This window comes from Artemia franciscana, chromosome 4 (assembly GCF_032884065.1).
Source record: "Artemia franciscana chromosome 4, ASM3288406v1, whole genome shotgun sequence".
Classification (NCBI taxonomy): Eukaryota; Metazoa; Arthropoda; class Branchiopoda; order Anostraca; family Artemiidae; genus Artemia; species Artemia franciscana.
Window position 1 is genome coordinate 23,110,976 of NC_088866.1, and position 23,935 is coordinate 23,134,910.

The following is a 23,935-nucleotide window of genomic DNA, read 5'->3' on the forward strand; positions in this document are numbered from 1 at the left end:
GGACAAAAAAACTAAAAAGAAATAAAAACTAAAAACTAATAAAAAAAACTAAAAAATCTAAAAATCTAAATAAGCTAAAAAAGAAAAAAAAAGGAAAAAAATAAAGGAGAAAAACAAAACTAAAAAACGAATGTATATACAGACCGGGACACCGGGATACAAATGATGACCGGGACCCGGGACACAGGGAATATAAATGACGACCGGGACACAGGGACACAACTACAACGGGGACACCGGGGGAAACAGGGGGATAACCTGACAATCTATTTATATGCAAAGACAATGGGACAGCAAAGAATGTTGTATATTCGCAAGTTTTACGTAGTTAAAACCATATATATATATATATATCTATATTCACAGGTGGGACATAGGGACACAACTACAATGGCGCGTAACTATTATGGCGCGTAACGACTTACGCGCGCGGGGGGGCTTGGGGGGGGCGCGAAGCGCCCCCACCAACTAGGTGTTGGGGTGGCGCGAAGCGCCACCCCAACAGCTAGTATATATATATATATATATATATATATATATATATATATATATATATATATATATATATATATATATATATATATATATATATATATATATATATATATATATATATATATATATACATATATATATATATATATATATATATATATATATATATATATATATATATATATATATATATAAAAATAAGTTGTTTGTGGGTTATGTCTGTCTGTCGAGTGACGTCGTGTTTGTCCGCATATGACGTCTGAATTAGTTCACATTAATACAAAAGAAGAAAAGAAACTAAAAAAAGGTAAAAACTACAAAAAAAAACTGAAAAAACTAAAAAAAAAGGCAAAAACTACAAAAAAAACTAAAAACCAATAAAAAACTAAAAAAGCTAAAAAACTAAAAAAAAAAATAAAAAAACTAAAAAAAGGTTAAAAATTAAAAAAACTAAAAACTAAAAAAGAAAAAAACTAAAAAAAGGAAAAAACTGAAAAATAAAAGAGAAAAAGAAAACTAAAAAAATATAAATAAAAATTAAAAAAACTAAAAAAGATAAAAACTATAAAAAAAACTAAAAAGAAAAACGAAAAAAAACTAAAAAAGCTAAAAAAAAGGGTAAAAACCAATAAAAAAACTAAAAAGAAAAAAAGGAAAAAAACTAAAAATTTATTTCATCATATAATATGACGTCTGAATTATTTCATCATATACCAATTCAAAAACGAATGTATTCAAGCCGATGTAGCTGAGTTGATAAGGCGTTATGTTCCAGGTTCAAGGTTCAAGAGGTTGCAGGTTCGAACCTTGGCTTTAGCATTAAAATAAAAGAAGAAAAAAACTAAAAAAGGTAAAAACTACAGAAAAAACTAAAAAAAAACTAAAAAAACTAAAAAAGTTTAAAAACTAACAAACAGGTAAAAAACTAAAAAAAAGGAAAAAACCATAAAATAAACTAAAAACTAATAAGAAAAACTAAAAAAAGCTAAAAAACTAAAAAAACTATAAAAAACTAAAAAAAGGTAAAAACTAAAAGAACTAAAAAAGTAAAAAAACTAAAAAAAGGAAAAACTGAAAAATAAAGGAGAAAAAGAAAACTAAAAAAATATAAATAAAAAAACTAAAAAAAAACTAAATATAAAAAAACTTCAAAAAAACTAAAAAATAAGGAAAAAACGAAAAAAGCCAAAAAAAAAAGGTAAAAACCAATAAAACAAGAGCTAAGAGCTCATATGGCACTTGTGACGAGGTCGGAAGAGCCGAGAGCTCATATGGTACGAGGTCGGAAGAGCCAAGAGCCAAGAGCTCATTTGGACGAGGTCGGAAGAGCCGAGAGCTCATATGGTACGAGGTCGGAAGAGCCAAGAGCCAAGAGCTCATTTGGCACTTGTTAGAAGGTCAGAACCTAAAGTTAAACTTTATAGCACAAGATCCTTCTAAATATCAAATTTCATTAAGATCTGGTCACCCTTTCGTAAGTTACAAATACCTCAATTTTCAAAATTACCTCCCCCCCTCCCAATTCCACCAAAGAGAGCAGATCCGGTCCAGTTATGTCAGTCACGTATCTTAGACAGGTTTCTATTCTTCCCATCCAGTTTCATCCTGATCTCACCGCTTTAAGTATTTTCTAAGATTTCCGGTCCCCCCCAACTGCCCCCCCCCCAATTACGTTTGATCCGGTTGAGATTTAAAATACGATATCAGAGTTACGAGGTCCTTCTAAATATGAAGTTTCATGAAGATCCGATCACTCCTTCGTAAGTTAAAAATACGTTATTTTTCTTATTTTTCAGAATTACCCCCCCCCCCCCCGCAATTGAGCGGATCCGTTCCAATTATGTAAATTACGTATGCAAGACTTTTGCTTATTTTTCCAACCAAGTTTCATCCCAATCCCTCCAATCTAAGCGTTTCCCATCATTTTAGGTCTCCCCACCCCAAACTTCCCCCAATGTCACCAGATCCGGTCAGGATTTAAAATAAGAGCTTTGAGCCACGATATCCTTCTAAAAATCAAATTTCATGGAGATCCAATCACCCGTTCGTAAGTTAAAAATACCTCTTTTTTCTAATTTTTCAGAATTAACCCCCCCCCCCCAACTACCCAAAAGAGAGCGGATCCGTTCCGTTTATGTCAATCATCTATCTAGGACTTGTGTTTATTTTTCCCACCATGTTTCATCCCGATCCCTCCACTCTAAGTGTTTTCCAAGTTTTAGGTTCCCCCTCCCAACTCCCCGCCCCCATCACCAGAACTGGTCGGGATTTAAAATAAGAGCTCTAAGACACGATATCCTTCTAAACATCAAATTTCATTGAGATCCGATCACCCGTTCGTAAGTTGAAAATACCTCATTTTTCTGATTTTTAAGACTTACTCCCCCCCCCAACTACCCCAAAGAGAACAAATAAGTTCCGATTATGTCAATCATGTATCTGGGACTTGCGCTTATTTTTCCCATCAAGTTTCATCCCGATCCCTCTACTCTAAGTGTTTTCCAAGATTTTAGGTTTCCCCCTCCAACTCCCCCCAATGTCATCAGACCCGGTCGGGATTTAAAATAAGAGCTCTGAGACACAATATCATTCCAAACATCAAATTTCATTAAGATCCAATCACCCGCTCATAAGTTATAAATACTTCATTTTTTCTATTTTTCCGAATTAACCGGCCCCTACTCCCCCCCCAGATGGTCAAATCGGGAAAACGACTATTTCTAATTTAATCTGGTCCGGTCCCTGATACGCTTGCCAAATTTCATCGTCCTAGCTTGCCTGAAAGTGCCTAAAGTAGCAAAACCGGGACTTTAGGTTTTCCCCCTCCAACTCCCCCCAATGTCATCAGATCCGGTCGGGATTTAAAATAAGAGCTCTAAGACACAATATCATTCCAAACATCAAATTTCATTAAGATCCAAATACCCGCTGATAAGTTAAAAATACTTCATTTTTTCTATTTTTTGCGAATTAACCGGGACCCCACTCCCCCCCCCCAGATGGTCAAATCGGGAAAACGACTATTTCTAATTTAATCTGGTCCGGTCCCTGATACGCCTGCCAAATTTCATCGTCCTAGCTTACCTGGAAGTGCCTAAAGTAGCAAAACCGGGACCGACAGACAGACAGACCGACAGACCGACAGAATTGGCGACTGCTATATGTCACTTGGTTAATACCAAGTGCCATAAAAACTAAAAAGAAAAAAAAGGAAAAAAACTAAAAAATTATTTCATCATATACCAATTCAAAAACGAATGTATATAAAGACCGGGACATCGGGGCACAAATGACGACCGAGACACCGGGATGACGACCGGGACACAGGGAATATAAATGACGACCAGGACACAGGGACACAACTACAACGGTGATGCCGGGAGGCACAGGGGGATATATAAATGACGACGGGGACACAGGCAATGTTCGATTAGCAATCACCATTAACAAAGCTCAAGGGCAATCATTAGAATCATGAGGTATAGATCTGAATATGGATTGTTTTTCCCATGGACAATTATATGTTGCATGTTCAAGAGTCGGTAAACCTGACAATCTATTTTTATGCACAGACAATGGGGCAGCGAAGAATGTTGTATATTCACAAGTTTTACGTCGTTAAAAACATATATATATATATATATCTATATATATAAAAATAAGTTGTCTGTCTGTGGATCTGTCTGGTGACGTCATGTTTCTGTGTCGACTGACGTCATGTTTTCGACTGACGAAATTACAGACCGGGACATCGGGACACAAATGACGACCGGGACACCGGCACTTAGGGAATATAAATGACGACCGGGACACAAGGAATGTTCGATTAGCAATCACCATCAACAAAGCACCGGGACACAAATGACGACCGGGACACAGGGAGTATAAATGACGACCAGGACATAAGTAAAAAAAAATTAAAAACTAAAAAAAAGGTAAAAACTACAAAAAAACTAAAAAGAAAAAAAACTAAAAACTAATAAAAAACTAAAAAAGCTAAAAAGCTAAAAAAACTAAAAAAGAAAATAAAATGAAAAAGGAAAAAAAATGAAAAATAAAGGAGAAAAACAAAACTAAAAAAAAAAAAACTAAAAAAAGGTAAAAAACTAAAACCTAAAAAAAAGACCAATTCAAAAACGAATGTATATACAGACCGGGACACAAATGACGACCGGGACACCGGGACATGACGACCGGGACACAGGGACACAACTACAACAGGGACGCCGGGGGGCTCAGGGGGATATATAAATGACGATGGCGACACAGGGAATCGTCGATTAGCAATCACCATCAACAAAGCTCAAGGGCAATCATTAGAATCATGAGGTATAGATCTGAATACGGATTGTTTTCCCATGGACCATTATATGTTGCATGTTCAAGAGTCGTTAAACCTGATATTCTATTTATATGCACAGACAATGGGACAGCATAGAATGTTGTATATTCGCAAGTTTTACGTAGTTAAAAACATATATATATATATATATATATATATATATATATATATATATATATATATATATATATATATATATATATATATATATATATATATATATCACAGGTGGGACATAGGGACACAACTACAATGGCGCGTAACTAATATGGCGCGTAACGACTTACGCGAGCGGGGGGCTTGGGGGGCGCGAAGCGCCCCCACCAACTAGGTGTTGGGCTAGTATATATATATATATATATATATATATATATATATATATATATATATATATATATATATATATATATATATATATATATATACACCAATGAATAAGATATTACCTCAAAGATATAGTGACTAAATGGAAAGGCTGATAAGAATCTTTTTCCTCGTTTAGTTGCATCAAGAAGCTTTCTGGACTTCCATTCCATTTAAGAAAGTCTGAAATGATAAAGCCCCTTCCCCCAACATTGCAAGATCCTTCCTACAAATTAGAAAATACATAGAATCAATAAATAGATAATAACACGCTACAGTGACAAACAGAATAGAAACCAGATACAAATAGGCCATCAGAAACTCATTAAAAAATAGCCGTTAACAAAAAAATATGTATTTATGAGGCCGTAACGGGCCTTTAGAAACTCACTAAAAGATTAACTGGCAAAAAACAGATATGTATCTATGAGGCCATAATGGGCCACTAGAAACTCATCAGAAAATAACCAGTCAAAAAAAAAGATAGATATGAATCTATGAGGCTATAACGCGACATTAGAAAATCATAAGAAAATATCGGTAAAAAAATATATGTAGGCCTATCTATAAGGCCATAATAAACCATTAGAGACTTATAAGAAAATCTACCGGTAAAAAAACAGAAATGTATCTACGAGGCCATAACGGACCATCCGAAACTCATTAGAAAATAACTGGTAAGAGAAACCAGAGGTATCTATGAGGTCATAACAGGCCATTCAAAAGTAACCGGTAAAAAAAAGAGATATGTATCTATAAGGCTATAACGGAACATTAGAAACTTATCAGAAAATTTACCCTTAAAAAAACCCAGATAATTTATCTATTAAGCTATAACGGGCCATTAGAAACTTATTAGAAAACAATCGGTAAGAAAAAACAGATATGAATCTATAAGTACATAGCGGACCATTAGAAACTTATGAGAAAATTTACCGATAAAAATAAAACAGATATGTATCTATAAGACAATAACAGGCCTTTAAAAACTCATTAGAAAATAACTGGTAAGAAAAGCCAGATAGGTATCTATGAGGTCATAACGGGGTGTTCGAAAGTGACCGGTAAAAAAAAAATATTTATCTACAAGACCATAACGTACCATTAGAAACTTATTAGATAATGTGCCGGTAAAAAAAAAAGATACGTATCTACGAAGCCATAACGAGCCATTAGAAACTCATTAGAAAATAGTCGCTAAAAAAGCGATATGAATCTTTGAAGTCATAACGGGCCATTAAAACTCATCAGAAAATAACCAGTAAAAAGAGTATAGATATGCATGCATGAGGCTACAACAGGTCATTAGAAACTCAATGGAAAAAAATTGGAAAAAAAATAAGTACATTTAATTTAGACCAATCTTTTTACCAATGACATAAGGTACAAAATGAGACTTTTCAAAAAAGTCAGAAAATCAAAAAATAGAAAAAAGAAAGAACACATTCTTTATTGAACCTTCACGACTTGAATTGCTCATTTGAATCAGACGAGTTAACATATAACTCGACTTAAAAAAAAATTTCAAGACAGAAATAGCGATGTTAAAACTAGAAACAAACGCATATAACACTATATACAGGGGGGGGGGGGTCTGTTACATAGATATGATTTGATTAATGGTTTCCATTAAGATCACACACTCTTTTTTTTTTCAACTTTTTCTAAAATTGATTTTCAAAAACTTAAACTAAAGAGAAACACTAAAATCTAAAAGGAGCAGAAATAAAATCATATAGCAGTGAACTTCAGGACGGACAGAAATTACTATGAATGAATAATTAAAACTTAAAACGAACAGAAGTTAAAATGAATGATTAAGCCAAACTTAAAAATAATAGATATTACTAAGGATGAGTAAATGAAACCTAAAAGGACATAAACTAAAATGAGCATTCAAGTCAAACCATAGACGGACTAAAATTACCAAAATATGGCTAGGAATACTGCTTCTAAAAATCCTTTAAAGGGTAGTGTCATTTGAACTTTACTGAAAACCATTTGTATTTCAAAGAGCACGGGCATATACATAAAATTGCCTGAAATCAGGGCTTTCAGTACTTTTGTAGTCAGTTAAAGGGATCAGATTATGTGCCAATTTTCTATGTAAATAATTAAAAGTAACCTCCAATAAGTACGACCTCTCTTTTAGGCATACGTACTAAAACTTAGTGTACAGTGTCCGTCACCAGATTACGATTAACCTTTCTATCTGTGAAGTTTACTAGAAAGCAGTGCAACATTTCCCGTTTATCCAATGTACTGCCCAAGTAATTTAGCTTTAGCTAAATATAGAAAAAGTTATCTAAAAATATTGAAGCACATTTTGTTGTAATTCTTCTTTTTTTATAATTATTTCCAAAAACTAATAAAATAGGGAATTTTTCGGCCTAAGTAAGCTTTTAGTTAGGTGTGTGTAGATTTAATTAAATTCTGGGAAGGGTTTTCACTGAAGGGAGTCGGGAATTTCTGGCGGAATTTGACATACTGATTTTGAATATGCAAATAAATAGGGTAAATTTCCAGGCTGTGAGTGTTTGGATAGGTTCAGTGCTACTTTTAATCAGCTGTTTGCTAGACTCGAATAGGGACGGTTGGAATCAAATTCGGTATGTATAGTTTTTATAATTTTAATAACTTGCATATAATTCCCAACTGGGACTAAACAAAGGGATACAATACATATCTTATGGCAGGCGCTCCAGTTGGCCTAGGTAAGGAATTTAATGCGCCAAAACCCATAGGCCTATAGGCAGATGTGTATTCCCCTGAGGAGCCCTAGGAATATTTCATTAGATTTGAGATGCTTATGCTTATTTGGGGAATTCTATTCAGTTAATTGTTGGGTTGTGCTATTTTTCCTAGGTGATTGGATAGGTCAGTAAGGTCAAGACCTTGTTCAAGTGCTTATTTACCTCAAATGCTAAAGTAGGAAAAAAGTTCTTTTCTTCATCCTTTTTATTTCTCTTCAGTTTTTTTCTAACCATATATATCTTTTAACACGTTGTACATATATATATATATATATATATATATATATATATATATATATATATATATATATATATATATATATATATATATATATATATATATATATATATATGTATATATATATATATATATATATATATATATATATATATATATATATATATATATATATATATATATATATATATATATATATATATATATATATATATATATATATATATATATATATATTCTTTATAAAGAGACAGTACCTGTAATTTTTTATTCCCTTGAAACACGTTCAACAGTATTCCTATCCTCCCTTGTTTGGTCATCCCTAACCATGTTCCCCCTTCTTTGCCTTCTTGTTGATCTGTTCCAGATATCATTTGAAGACATCGACCTGTAACCTCCAGCTTGTGTATTTCATTCCATGAAGAGATTGCAGTTTTTCTGGAATAAAACTCATCACGATTTGAGACAAGTATTAATCTATAGCCATGCTGTTTAGCTTTGGATCCAGCTGAGAAAAATACTATACACATCGTATCTACAAGAAAAGAAACAGAATTTCCGTCAAACTGAGATCGAGATTGAAACCAAGATAAGACAGAATCAAAGTTCAATTCAAAGAGAATCTACAAAAGAATCTCCTATCTTGGAACAAGCGCGTAAACAGAAATAAAGAAAGGGGCCTTTATCGTAAGTCTCTTTGATTAAGGTTACAAGATCATAGATAGATAAAAGGTCGGAAAGTAAGCTAAGTGAGTAAGAGAAGTATGTTAAAATAACAACAAAGAGAGATAAAACTCAACAACAACAACACCTCAAACGAGACTGTGGCCAGTAGAGAGAAAAGACTAAAATAACGCCGTTATTTCGCCTCTATCTAAACTAGGCGCCCTCAGAACAAGACAAAACACTACACTAAAAACAAATAAAACCACCACCAATAATAATAAATACAACTGTCGCTACTGATCCACGTAGGGAAAAGAAGCTATTAGGGTTATTTGAATGAGAACATCAAAGCAACTGAGGGAAAATTATCAAAACTGAAACTAATTTAACTATTCTGTTGCGAAATAATCCTCTTGTTAGCTAATATTGAAGCAACTCTTTTTTGGTCCAGTAGGTAACCTTGTCCCCTGGTGATTATGTAAAATTTTAATTCCCTTATTGACTATTAGCTCATTTTTCAAAAGACAATCATAAATTGGGTCAATATTGGATTCCCCGTGTCTCTATTTATTGAAAGATTGACAAACATATGTTTTTTTTTTAATTTCTGTAGCCTCCCTCACCCACGGAGAAAATCCTGTCATTAGAAATAGCTGTGGCCTCATCAAATTGTATAAAATGTTCAGGATGAAAGAATTTAGGTTCAGCCAGAGCCGAAACAAAAGTTTCAGGAGGCTTTCTTAATTGTAGGGTTTTTTCTATTGAGTTGCGATGCTCGATATAACTTTCAATAAATTGTTGTTGAGTTCTACCAATATAAAACTTTCCACAAGAACAAGGAATTTTATACACTCCACTAAATAAATCTCCCCGGGTTAAATCCTTCCCGGAATTAAGGAAACTACCTAATGGTCTCACTGATTGGAAACATGTATCAATATTATGTTAACGAAAAATTCGTTAAAGCCTCTCCCCCAAAATAAGTACATAAGGCAAAGAAATGAAACTTTTCGGCATATTTAATTATGTACACTCTGAAACTCCAATAACCCCATTGTTATGTTTAATCCGTCTATTTTTTTATTATTTTATCAATGAATTTAATCAGATAACTATTACAAAATAAAATATCCCTCAAATACAACAATTCAGAATCTAAAAACTCCTGGGAATAAATTCTGAAATCTATATTCGCCAGTGCAATCACAACTCTCGTTTCACTGAAATAGTGTGGCATGAATGAAAGTTCAAATACCTATCACTGTGTGTAGACTTTCTATATATTGAGAACAGTAAATGGAAATCATTTTTTTATTAATAGGATATCCAGAAAAGGTAGTTTGTCATTTTCTTCAAACTCCACTGTAAATTTTACATTTTTATCAAAACTATTTAAATGTTTATGGAAAAGATCTAAGGACTATAAACCGTGTTTCCAAATGGAAACTACATCGTCCATGAATCTGCACCAGAAACAAGGAGCCTAAAACTATGTATAGCGGAGGTTTTAATAGATTCCATGAAGAGATTAGCTAACAAAGGAGAGAGAGATGCCCCCACAGCCAAACCAAACACCTGTTTGTAAAATTCACCTCTAAAACCAAAATAAAGAGAATATTCATTTGAAAGGATAACTAACCTCACAACGACTTCAATCTCCAAACTAGCCATGGTCACATCTTGTATCAAATCAAAGTGATTTTGTAATTTAATCCTTAATATATCCTCGCACTTTTTCACATTACAATTCGAATACATGGAAACCACATCAAAACTGCCGAGAATTGAATTGTCCTCCAATTTGAAATTTTTCAACTTACTACTAAGATCAGTGGAATTTTTTAAATATGATTTTTGTGCTCCTAAGAGTAGATGCAAAGCCATCGACAACCACTTTCCTAATTTTGAAACAGGTGACGAGAAAGTTGATAAAATAGGACGGAGGGGGACTCCCGTCTTACGAATTTTGGGTAGACCATAGATCTTGAATGCGGGACAACCTCTAGGATAAAATTTATGATAAAATTTAGGGGCAATGTGTAAATTGTTTTTCAGCGACTTCAATTCCTTTCTTATCGACTTTACATATTTATCCGTAGGATCGAAATCCAGTTTTTTGTAAGTAGTGGTATCAGAAATAATTGTATTCATTTTACGATCATAATCATCCGTGTCCATAATTACAATAGTGTTGCCTTTGTCTACCCTAGTGATAGTAGGGACGTTATCCTTTTTCAAATCAGAAAGTATTTTAATGTCACTTTTTGTGATATCATTTTCAATTTTTCTCATGTTAAAAGTATTTAGTTTCCTTACAATCTCGGCTCTAAGCTCCTGAGGAGCATCGACTTTATCAATAGAAGCCATAAATTCCTGACTTTACCATAGAAATTATTTTTGAATAAGAAATTGGTGTTGGAAAACGAATTTAAAACCCTTCGACAAAACTGCATCTAGTTGACTACAAAAAGGCTTAGATGACAAATTCTAAGTGGCAGGACCCAGACAAAAACGAGGATAAAAATATCCGAATCCTGGAACTTCTCAAAAAAAAAGTTTGACTCTTTCTCTCAACTCTACTTTTTAAAACAGTAAAGCACTTTAGCGTAAAGAGCGGGGCGTTGAGGAGGGAACAGCTCCTTTCATATACGGAGTAATTCCTGTTCGTTTTAAGTTTTAATGTCGCTCCTTACTTTCAGTTACAAAAAACTATTTTTTTTTATTTCATTTCATTAATTTTTGAATTAATGCATGTTTTGATTTTGGCTCTCCGCACATGAATAATTAAAATGAACTTTGCACATTAGTTCATTTTTTGGCTAAATAGCTTTCTCATGGTTTTGATAGGACGATTTTGATAAAAAAAAAGGAGCCGGGGAGTAGGCCTAGTTACCCTCGAATTTTTTGGTTACTTATAAAGGCAACTAGAACTTTTAATTTTACGAATATTTATTAATTAAAATTAACTTAACTTACGAAAATAACTTAAGTAACGAACTTCTAAATTCGTATGTTTTTATTACATATATAAGGGGGTTCGCCCTCTCGTTAATACCTTGCTCTTTACACTAAAGCTTAAATCGTGTCCCAATTCCTTAAGAATGACCCCTGAATAACAAAGGCCGTAGAATAAATATCTGAAATTAATAAAATTACTTTAGCGTAAAGAGCAGGGTATTAGGAGGAGGTGAACCCCTCATATGCGTAATAATTTCTGTTCGTTTTAAGTTTTAATGCTGCTCCTTAGTTTCAGTTGAAGAAACTTTTTCGTATTTTTTTTTAATTGCTCCTAAAAATACTAAAAAATCCTGCACCCCCTTCATGGAAATTCTCTTCCCCCTTTCAAAATTCCTCCATGGAAATTTCCTCCCGCAAGACCCCTCCTCTCAACCCCCCTCCATCCAAAAAAAACCTTGAAAGTGTATGTACACTTCACAATCACCGTGACTATGTGTAAACAATGGTGGAAGTTAGTAACTTGTAGCCCCTCCCACGGGGACTGTGGGGGGAGTAAGTCGTCCCCAAAGACATAGTTTTTTACTATGCTGAACAAAATGGCTATCTCAGAGTTTTGATCCGTGGACTTTGAGAAAACAATGAGCGTCACTTAAAAAGGGCACTAGAACTTTTAATTTCCGTTAGAATGAGCCCTCTCGCGACATTCTAGAATCACTGGGTCGATATGATCACCCCTGGAAAAAAAAAACAAAAAACAACAACAAATACACGCATCCGTGATTTGTCTTCTGGCAAAAAGTGCGAAATTCCACATTTTTGTAGAAAGGAGCTTAAAACTTCTACAAAAGGGTTCTCTTATACAGTGAATCTGATGGTGTGATTTTCGTTAAGATTGTATTACTTTTAGGGGGTGTTTCCCCCTATATTCTAAAATTAGGAAAATTTTCTCAGGCTTGTAACTTTTGATGGGTAAAATTAAACTTGATAAACTTATATATTTAAAATCAGCATTAAAATGCGATTCTTTTGATGTAACTACTGGTATCAAAATTCTGTTTTTAAGAGTTTCGGTTACTATTGAGCCGGGTTGCTCCTTACTACATTTCGTTATCACGAACTGTTTGAAAATCGTGTACACTCCAACATCTAGAAATATTTACCAATACCAGTGATAAATTATAAAAATGTATTTCTTGCAGACAGATTAATAAACGGTAATTTCTTTTAACGGGACATACAAATCAAAAAGAGAGGGGGGAGAAGGAGCAAGTTTGAAAAACACAAAAAGGTACTTGTATGACATACGCACTACCGCTTCAGTTGTTCATGCATTTACGCACTGTAACCGGTTTCTTTCACTAATTTCTTTCACCTTAGCGTGAGCAAAAAACAAAAAGAAGTGACAGAATAGATGGGAAATATATAGTTTGGGATATATATTTGCACATTAGGGGGGATTGGGTAAAGTATTTGGATAGTGTGAATCCTGAGAAACAATTCTTACTTCATTATGTACATAATAATTGTAGGTAAAACATTTTGCATGCACATCCGCTGTACTTTACCCCTCCCCCCTAATGTGCAAATATACAGCTCAAATTTGTCTCTAAAGTATTAATTTTACCACACTTAGGTATATTTTATTAGGATTAACCTAACTTCACTTCTTGAGAGGTAGTGGGTATATCATACAAGTACCCACAAAATAGTTGATGTACAGAGAATCCTCAACATATCATGATTTTTGTTTCTTGTTGTTGTTGTTTTTTTTTGGGGGGGGGGGGGGGCTAAAGTTCTCCCCTCCTGTAAGTATGTTTTAGGTAACGACTTTCGTTTTTGTAGCTTTTAGTGAGCAAAGGTTATTAAGTTCCTGAAACAAAGAGCAGATATGGAAATAAACATGTCAACAATCAGAAACCCCCAGCCAATCAAATTGGGACAACAGAGTGGTAGAATCGATTAAGATAGCAGGTAATGCACCAACGGGTGAGGGTGAGGTAAATTCTAGTTTTCAGAGTATTCTATTCCTCATCCTTTGGATATCATTAATTACGTAGAGTGCGATGTGTTTGATATAAATATAACTCATTTTTTTCATTTTATGCCATTTAGTTTACGAGTGTTGTTTATTTTAATTTTGTATTTTCCATGTTTAGAAGTTGATTTTTTCCTGTATATTTTTCAGTTAATTTCTTTTTCTTTCGCCTTACTCCGCTCCTTGCTTGCGAGTCGGCAACATTACATAGCAACTTTTTGACATTGACGTTTTCTAACATTTTTTTTTTTAACAGATTAACATTTTTTAACAACCTTCAACATTTTAACACTTTAGAACATTTTTTAACATTTTAACATATTTTTTGTAACATTTTTGACGTTAGACAGCAACAAAATTTTACACCGTGATCATGCACTTTGTACCAAATACTTTGTCTCATAACAAAATCATATGCAACAGAACTGCGTGGAAAATACACTTCTCCAGAGCGTGATGCGTGATTCAAGTACAAAGACCACCAATGACAAAAGCCTGAAATGTTTCCTTTATAAGCTGGAGTGTTTCCGTTTCTACTTATTCACCAAGCAGAATGCTTACTTTTCGACACTCCTACTTCCAAGTTTTAAGAATTTATTTTTTATAGTTGCCATATTCACATTCTATAAACCATCTAAAATCGGCAAAATGATGGGGACAAAGATAGATACCTTTCTCAAAATTGAAAGATTTTCTTTCCTCGCTTGGTAGCGTCAACTTCAAACAAGCAAACACATGTGTTATTCCTCTTTAGTATATAGATTCGTTTCGGTTTTTCGTTTCGCTCCGTGTATCCGTTTTACTCTGTCGTCAGTACCAGAAACCCATTACCAGAGCAGGAGTCAGAATGAATTTGAAGAGTCCCGCCATCTATAAGTTTGTCAATCAAGAATGAAGCTTTGGAAGGAGTACCATGAGGCTATTCTAACCTGTTCTTCTTTAACTAAATATTGTTTATCTAGCTTTCAATTTTCTACTCATTTTTATAAGTATTTCTACTTTCAATCTACTTTATTTTTCGTCTCTTTTATTCCTATCCAAACCGTGATGAGTTGAAACACTAATAGGTTGGAAACTAACAGGGTTGAGGGTATTTCTTTTTTTAGGAAGATGCAGAAAAAAATGTATTTTCCAAAATCAAGGGAGAGGAGCATTTTTTTCCAACACGCCCCCCCTCAATGGCACACGTGGAATAGTATGAGATATACTCCTGCAACGGCTACGATAATCATTTGATTTAATTATAGCGGTTTTTATCTTTCTCAAAACAACTTTATGGTAAATTTCTCTTACAGTTTTTGATCCTTATGGAATTGAACATGTGAGAAATCTTTCTCCTAAATGCCAAAAAATACTTAACTTAGCTATTGGAATTATTTCTCAAATAAAATTTGTGTTAGAGCATAGCTTGTATCATTGTAGCAGGATTTATCAAATTACCCTCGTGGGGTCTGGCTCATCTCCCCCCTCCTTCCCCTGAAAATTTTCTGGTAAACTATGCCCACATGTAAAATTGAGCAGCAAAACATAAATTAAGACAAATAAAAAAGAAACAATAAAAGGTTATAAGTGTACATCAGCTATTATGAAGGAGAAGCGGTGATTAATTATGGTAAGGCAGAAAGGTAGGGGTGTCAGGTGCCCAATCGAGCTCATTTCAATGCCAGAATTGTCTCAACCTCCACCAGCATTCAGATGAATACAGGATGGTGTATGGGGCTGGTAAGCATTTATTTCTCATCTCCCTTTATTTAGACCAGATCTGAATAAGGGTCCTGCAGGATGATACTTCCCTTCTTATTGGAGAAGAATTTTTTGATGTTTATTTTTAAGCTTTATGTAACTAAATTAATATGCTTCATATTTCATAAAACTATATGCAATAATGTGTAAGTGCGCATCAGCTATCATGAATGAGGGATGGTGGATCATTTTGAAGGTGGGAGAGGGGCCACATGCCTCAAAGAGTGCATTTTCAGGCGAAACATCCTAGCACTCATTAAGCCTTCAGATCAATATAGAATTAGTCTCTCGGCTCCTTCAAAAGAAAAATACAGAAATAAACACTAATAATGAATGATCCTTCTTTGCAGTTTTGTTTATTATTATTTTTCCAAAACATAACTGTCTATGTTATTTATTTGTTATACTTTAAATTCGTACTTCAAGGATGTGATCGGAACTCGCCTCCAAAATCAAACCAAAAGCACCAGCAAGCCCCAAAAGAAGCAAAAAAACCAAGGAAATGGATCCATAAAATCAATCCCAGGAAATGTTATAAATCAACAAACTGAGCCACCATCAAGAAAACCAAAAATTTCATAGCTTCCTCCATCCACAATCGTTCCAAATTATCATATTGTATCAATTAGAAAGAAAAAGGGAACGCATTTTGTAGTAGATGATCATGTATAACTCAGAAAATCTATTTTTAAAGTAGTCAGAGTCAACTTTGATTTTAGTGTCCAAAAATCAGGTACAGCAGAACTTTATTTCCAAGATGCACTAGGAGCTGATAAAGTAATTCAAAATTGTAGCTTAATTCAGCTCAATAACTCAGGAATTGAAGCTGCAAAACTCATCAGAGAAAAGAATTCCAATATGTGTTTTATGGGATTGATCTTTCTCTGGAGACACAAGAAATCAAATCTGAGTTATTAGACTCTTCAGGAAGAACTCTTTCCATCACAAATATGACTAGGCTAAACAAAAGAAATCGAGAAAGCCTGACGCCAAGTAAGTCAGTTTTGGTTGCAATGAAAACTGAGCTCAATCATGATTTATACCTATATGGGCAAAAAATATCTTTCAAGTCCTACAAGGCCAAGCCCTTATAGTGCATCAAACGTCATGCACATGGCCAGACTAAAAACAATTACCAGCAAATAAATCCCTCCTGCTACAAACGCAGAAAAGACAACCACAACTCGACATCCTGTCCTGCTCCTGAGCCATATTACAAAAACTGTAAGACCAAAGGACACAGTCCTTTTGAAAAAGATCTATGCCCCACCCACCATCAAGGTGCAGACATTTTGATAATCTCAACTGAGCACAACATTCCTTTTTCAATCGTTGAGCTAAAATACCTAAGACTCCAAAGCCAAGTGCCGTCCCCTCCCAAATTAAAGAGGTGCAAAAAAAAACCAAAATCCAAGCTCATCATTATGCAATCACTTCCTATGAAAACGCCCTCACAGGTAAAAACAATAACGCAGATGTTCTAGGAGTCACCCATTTGGCCAAAAGTAAGACCTAGAGAAATGAAAAAAACTCAGCTCCCACATTTGAAGTTACTGATCGGATGAATACCTCTGAATTCCAAAAGTTGGGCACATTTTTGACCCTAAATCATCTCATCCCGACGACCTCTGGGCAATCTGAGCAAGTCGAAGCTATTCTAACCAGGAAAGCAATTACCCCAGTTTTAGACCAAGAAGTTTGAAGACAAGCCAACACCGAATTTGAAAAACTTAGGAATGAAGTGGCCTTTCCCCCTGGTTCTGAAAAAATAGTACAAGTCCAGACAGGACAAAGAACCAAACCTTCTCAAGTCATCATTACTCTGGTCATAAGGAAGAAACATCCAAAAATACAAACAAACTACAGAAGGACTATGTTCCCTCCATGACAAGTGATGATAATACGAAATTTATGTCTTCAGAAGAAAACACAGAGGAAATATTTACCAGCCATGGATAGTTTCACGATTTTTCAATGGAACATTGTGTCTCTAAATAGTTTAAAAGTAAATGAACTGACCAAAAACATAAAAAGCCATTACTATCCATCTTGTCTGCCTACAGGAAACAAATTTACGTAGTCTCAGGCATACCTGGATACCATCTTTATAGAAAGGACAGATCAACCGGAAGGAAAGAAGGGGGAGTAGCAATTTTCATGAAAAAGGAAATACCACATTCGGCAATAGCCCCAGGAGAGTACCCGAATAAGATCAATGTGGTCAGTGTGAATTTAAATCTCCAAGATAGACATCCCTTAAAAGCCTAATCCTTTTACAATCCTAAAGGCAGCAATGATATTAAAACCATGCTTGAAGATATAACAACAGATACAAAACACTGTAATTGTTGGTGACTTTAATGCTCATAGCCCTACATAGGAAAATATTGTACACTCCAAAATTGCAGCTAAGAACATAGAAGAATTTATCCTCACCTCTAAAAATTTCACAATTCTAACTCTGCATGGTCTCCCCGCCTACTACAATATCAGGAATAATACCTCATTAACGACTGATTTGCAGATTGGTTCAACCTGACTTGAGTCTGAAATCCAAATCTCTCTTGTTCTAGATCTTCTGACCAACCAGACTGCAACCCTTATCGAAATCCATGCAGCAAAATCCACTCCTGTTCCCCAAACAATGAGATTCAATCTAAAGACAGCAAACTGGACCCTCTTCAAAAACCAATTAGATAACACTGATTACTTTATTGTCAACCTAGAGGAAGATATTGAAATTAAAGCCAAAAAACTAAGTGACACTCTCTTAACAGCAGCAGAAAACTCAATCAAGAAATTTTCTGGCCAAATGCCCCTTTCATCGTTAAAGAAATCTAACAGAAACTGGTGGAGTAAAGGCTGCATAAATGCAGACTTATGTAAAAAGAAAGCAAGAAATACCTTCCAGAGGCATCCAAGCCAAGAAAATTTCATTGCTCTCAGGATGGCTAAAACTTCAGTGAAGGAAACAGCTTTGAAGGCCAAACGCTCAGTCTGGAATGATTTCTCAGCCGAGATTAACCATAATGTTCCTTCAAGTAAACTACATTCGTTTATAAATCGAATGGCGGGAAATAATAAAACATAAAACTCAAGGATCCCTAGTTTTACAACAACGAAAACCACTTTAAAGACCGACAACGACATTTCCGAAGCTTTTGCCGTTCATTTCCAAAAAGAAGTTCCCACAGTACATAGAGGAAGGCCTAGAGTGTTAAAGTTGCATGAGAAGACAGATTTCAAGAAGGAATTTGTATGTGTATTTACCAAATCCGAGCTAAAGGCGGCTTTAAGGTCGTCCAATTCTTTTTCAACATCAGGAGAAAGACAAAATAAACATCCAATGTATCATAAATGCTGGAGATATTTTCCATGACACCTTACTCTATGAATATAACTACATATGGACTACAAAAATATTTCCAAGGATATGGAAACAGGTCATTATAATCCCAATTAGAAAACAAGGTAAACCTCAAGATCAAATCAATTCTTACAAACCTATCTCACTACTACCAGTATTTGGTAAACTTTTTGAAAAAATTGCTCCATAGGAGATTAGAATGGTTTACGGAAACTAATAGAATTCTACCTAATTTCCAGGCTGGCTTTCGTAAGGGGCGTAACACTGTAAATAATATAATCCAGCTTGAAGTAGCCGCAAGAAATGCCATAAACAGAGGTGATATCATGATAGCGGTCCTTGTAGACTTAGAATTGGCTTTTGACCAGGTTTGCAAGAATCTCGTTTGTCAAGTTCTAAAAGGAATGGACTTCCCAGATGAAGTCATTAAGTTCCTCTTCAAGTATCTATGTGATAGAAGCTACAAAGTGAGGGTGCAAAATGAGCTATCCAGTATTTCAGCATTGCATGCTGGTCTCCCACAGGGGTCCATACTCAGTCCCCTACTATTCTTATTAGTTTTAAGTGAGCTTCAGTTCAGCAGCGAGTTAGTATCCAAGCTTGAACTTGCAGACGACCTAGTTATTTGGTCCACAGGTAGAGGTATAAATATTATTGCCAACAATATTAGTTTAGCTCTAGAGGAGTTATCAACCTTTTCTGCTGCATTCTCCCTACTAGTCTCCAAGAATAAGACAAATGCAATCATATTCCACAACAAAAAGTCCATCTCACCATCAAAACAATTAGTCAACAATGAGGAAATATGATATGCTGTAGCACCTAAATTTCTAGGAGTATACATTGATCCAAGACTGACTTGGCAAAATCAAATCAACAGTGTAAAAAATTCATGTCTGCAAAGGTAGCTCATCCTTTAGCGACTGGCGGGTTCAAAGTGGGTTAATTCCCAAGTCATACTCTTTGACTTTTAAAAGAGATTTACTTGTTCGAAGATTGAGTATCCCATTGAATCATATGGAAAATATAGTAAGACTAATCTTGCCAAATTAGAAACAATCCAAAACATGGCTAGCAAAATTGCCCTAGGGCTTCATGCTCAGTGCCCCTCTAATAAAGTGAAGCACATAACCGATATGCCCTCTATTATAGAATAACGGAATACGCTGATCATTGAATATTACAGCAGGATACAAGCTATAGGTCACGAGCACGATATTTTTAAGCTCACTTTTGCCAAAGACGGTATCTCGCATAGTTGGCATCTATAGAATCATGGAAAACTTTGAACGAGCTTGTCCCATCTTGGAAACTTGACTCACCCTGTTTCAGTCATTTTCTTGTCCCCCCAGGATGGCTAATGTCACCGCCAAGTGTTTCACTGGAGTTAATACCCTTGCAAAAGATAAATTACTTGCCAATCCAAATTCAGGCACTTTTTCATGAGAAAATGACCACTCTGTATCCAGATTCTCTCCAAATTTACACTGATGGCTCAGTTAAAGGCAGAAAATGCGGCTCTGCATCTGTTATCCCAAGTTACTCACTGAATGCAAAAACAAGACTTACTGATAATACTTCCATCCTTACAGCAGAGCTATCGGTAATAAAAGAGGCTTTAAAGGACATCAATATTAACCAGTCAGTTTCCAAAAGAGTACTATTGTTCTCCGACTCCAAAGGCGCCCTTCAGTTCATTGATAATATCCATTGGAGTACCAAGGATACAGACCTGAGGACTATCAGAGATCATTTAATCAGTCTTCAAAATAGCCTTATTATAGTCAAGTTCCAGCATATCCCCGGCCACCAAGGCATTAAAATATAATGAGATTACAGACCAGCTAGCAGGTGGCTCCTTGTATAATCCAAAAAACCCCAATTTGAAGCCCAGACCTTCAGAGACATAGTCAGAAGAAAAGTTCCTTCCAAAACTAAAACGCCTATTCCATCTTTATTTCATTCTAAGGTGGATAATATTCTTTATTACAGAATTAAAAGCAAATCTTTGATCTTGAGAAAAGACAAGTTTACTTAGCATAAAAAAGACGAGTTTACTTGGCACAAACAAGCCAATCCATATTGCAGGTTTTGCAACTCTATTTCAGAATCCTTGAACCACCTGATTTTTGAATGTCAATGAATCCAGAAGGAAGTAAGCAACATTAGGAGAATCTTCAGGGAGGCATACCTCCAGCCTGATATCAACGTGTTGCTACTCTCAAGCCTACCAGCTAAAACTGAAAGACCTCTATATAAAAGTATTTTTTATTTCCTAAGACAAAATGATATTTGCGAGTAGATCACAAAGATGGTAGCAAGACTTATTCCTTACCTATCATCACGTGCATATTGAAAACTGTCGTGAAGCCAAAAGGAGACTGATGTGGACTCCTGAAGGTTTGCCATTTCAAGAAGAAGAAGAAGATCGGAAAAGATGTTTCCCTAAATTTATAGCTATCAAATGGGGTTCAAAGTGAATGTTGAGCACTTAGTTATTGCTGCAATAATAAAGTTATTATTATATGTACTTTTGGTACAAGCCATAACGTTAGATATTACTATAGGCCCAAAACAGCACCAGCACACTAGAAATTACGTTATTTTTTTTTTTTTTAATTAAACACCTAAATAATTTGAATGTGAAAGTTTTCTTCTCACATATTATTATAGTTTTACTTGTTGAATCATTACAAAATCCCACTGGAACATTATCCATGGAGTCACTTGTGTTGTATTAGCATGCACAATGGTATTGTGCACTATGAGAAGACCCAATGACCACATCATCAGGCAGGTGCTCCTATGCCAGCTTGGTGTAGGTGACCATACAGCCAATAAAAGAACTGATGGGCAACTGTCGGGCACAATTTCAATCCTATTGGGGGATTAAATTTTAAAAAAAAGGTTTTTTAACTGAAAGTAAGAGGCAACATTAAAACCTAAAACGAACAGAAATTACTCTGTATATGAAAGGGGCTCTTCCCTACTCAACACCCCGCTCTTTACGCTAAAGTTTGATTCTTTCTTTCAACTCTACTTTTTAAAACAGTAAAACACTTTAGCATAGAGAGGGGGGCATTGAGGAGGGAATAGCCCCCTTCATATATGGAGTAATTTCTGTTCGTTTGAAGTTGTAATTTCTCTCCTTACTCAGTTAAAAAAAAAAAAAAAAACTTTTTTTCATTTAATTTCAGAACATTTTCAAATTAATGCATTTTTGATTTTGGCTCTCCACACATAAATAATTAAAGCGAAACTTGCATATTTTTTTTTTTTTTCTCAATGACTTTCCCTTAGTTTTGATCAGACGATTTTGATAAAAAGAGGGGTGGGGGAGGAGGCCTAGTTGCCCTCCATTCCATTTGTTACTTAAAAAGGCAACTAGAACTTATAATTTTTTACGAACGTTTTTATTAGTAAAAAATATATGTAACCTACATAACAAAATTCTATATTCATTTATTTTTATTACGTATATGAGAGGGTTTTCCCCCTTGTTAATACCTTGCTCTTTACACTAAAGCTTAAATTTCGTTCCAATTCTTTAAGAATGACCCTTGAATCACAAGGGCCATAGCTGAAAACAATTTTGTTGTACTTTAATGAAGCAGAAGATCTATTTTGCAAGGTTTCACTTTTATAACATATGTTTTTTTAAAGGTCATCAAAGGTCAGGGCCCTCTAGAGGGAGACAAAGTGGAGGTAGTTGCTTCAAAATACCTTCCTGGGACATACTTTAGTCTGTAGGTTCATCCCTGAAAGTTTCATTTTCCTAACCTAAACCTTTTCTGATATAGCAAGAAGTCAATAACTAGAATTTTACTAAATCAGAATTCATTTTTATTGTCATTTAAGGCACTGGATATTTTACTGGGAGCAAGAAAATTCATAGGAGGGGGGCAACTAGGACAAGCTACCCAGGCACCATGGCTGGGGGAGGGGCACTGTGGCTGTTTTTTTATTTATGTTTGAGTATATACAATTAGTAAATACAGTAAATACAAAAAAAGGAGAGAATGGTAAGAAATTTAGATTCCTTGGCTCAATAGCTGACTAATTCAAATTATTTGCAACAAAAATGGCTATAAACTCAATGAGGTAAAAGTTAATGAAACCACAGTAGCCCAACATGAGGCTTTTTGATTGTGCAGTTTTAATCATTGTTAGGCCTATACAATTTCTTGTTATAGAATACCAATTCACACCATTACCAGGCCTGTATACTGAGAAGATCTGACTACATTTTAGATCTTGCTCACTTTGCTCATTCCCAATTCCAATTTCCAGAATTTGTAAAAGGGTATACAGACTGCATACAGTCCTTTCACCCCTTTGACTTCAAGATGGCACTAGCAATCCTTCTTTTTCATCCTCTATTCTCTTTTGTTTGGTTTGGGGGAATGCGAATACTTGAGCTGCTTGTCCCCAGGAGTTTAAGGCCAAGAGGCCGGCTATAACAAAAATGGCTATAAACTCAATGAGGTAAAAGTTAATGAAACCACAATAGCCCAACATGAGGCTTTTTGATTGTGCAGTTTTAATCAATGTTAGGCCTATACAATTTCTTGTGATAGAACACCAATTCACACCATTACCAGACCTGTATACTGAGAAGATCTGACTACCTTTTAGATTTTTTTCACTTTGGTCATTTCCAGGACCAGAAACTTAGTTTTTAAGTTTTATGCCATTTGCGCAGTGTTTCAAATCAGTGTGCTTCGAAAATCGGTACGGCGTGCCTAAAATACGGTGGAAAAATCCGTAGGGAATTTCAAGACATGTCAAAACCCTCTAAGTGCACGTTAAATTCGCAAAAATGCTCAATTTTCTGCTGAAGTCCTAGATAAATTCAGAATTAAACCACTCTACAACGGTGTATCGACTTACGACTGATCATACGACGATTCAAAGCAATGTTTTCTTTAAAACCGCAAAAGAGTAATGGGGCGTTGTTTGATCTCGTTGTAATAAC

The 23,935-nt window shown here is 34.9% G+C and overlaps 1 protein-coding gene across 1 annotated transcript in view; it reads right to left on the minus strand.

The window, feature by feature from the left end:
* Positions 1 to 23,587, minus strand: part of LOC136026166 (transport and Golgi organization 2 homolog) — a 50,054-nt gene extending 26,467 nt beyond the window's left edge. The window contains exons 1-3 of the mRNA XM_065702482.1: positions 23,564 to 23,587; positions 8,449 to 8,726; positions 5,284 to 5,426 (exon numbers count right to left, since the gene is read on the minus strand). Coding sequence (XP_065558554.1) covers positions 5,284 to 5,426; positions 8,449 to 8,721 — 416 coding nt within the window. The 5' untranslated portion in view covers positions 8,722 to 8,726; positions 23,564 to 23,587. The remainder of the gene's footprint in view (positions 1 to 5,283; positions 5,427 to 8,448; positions 8,727 to 23,563) is intronic.
* Between the last annotated feature and the right edge of the window lie 348 nt (positions 23,588 to 23,935).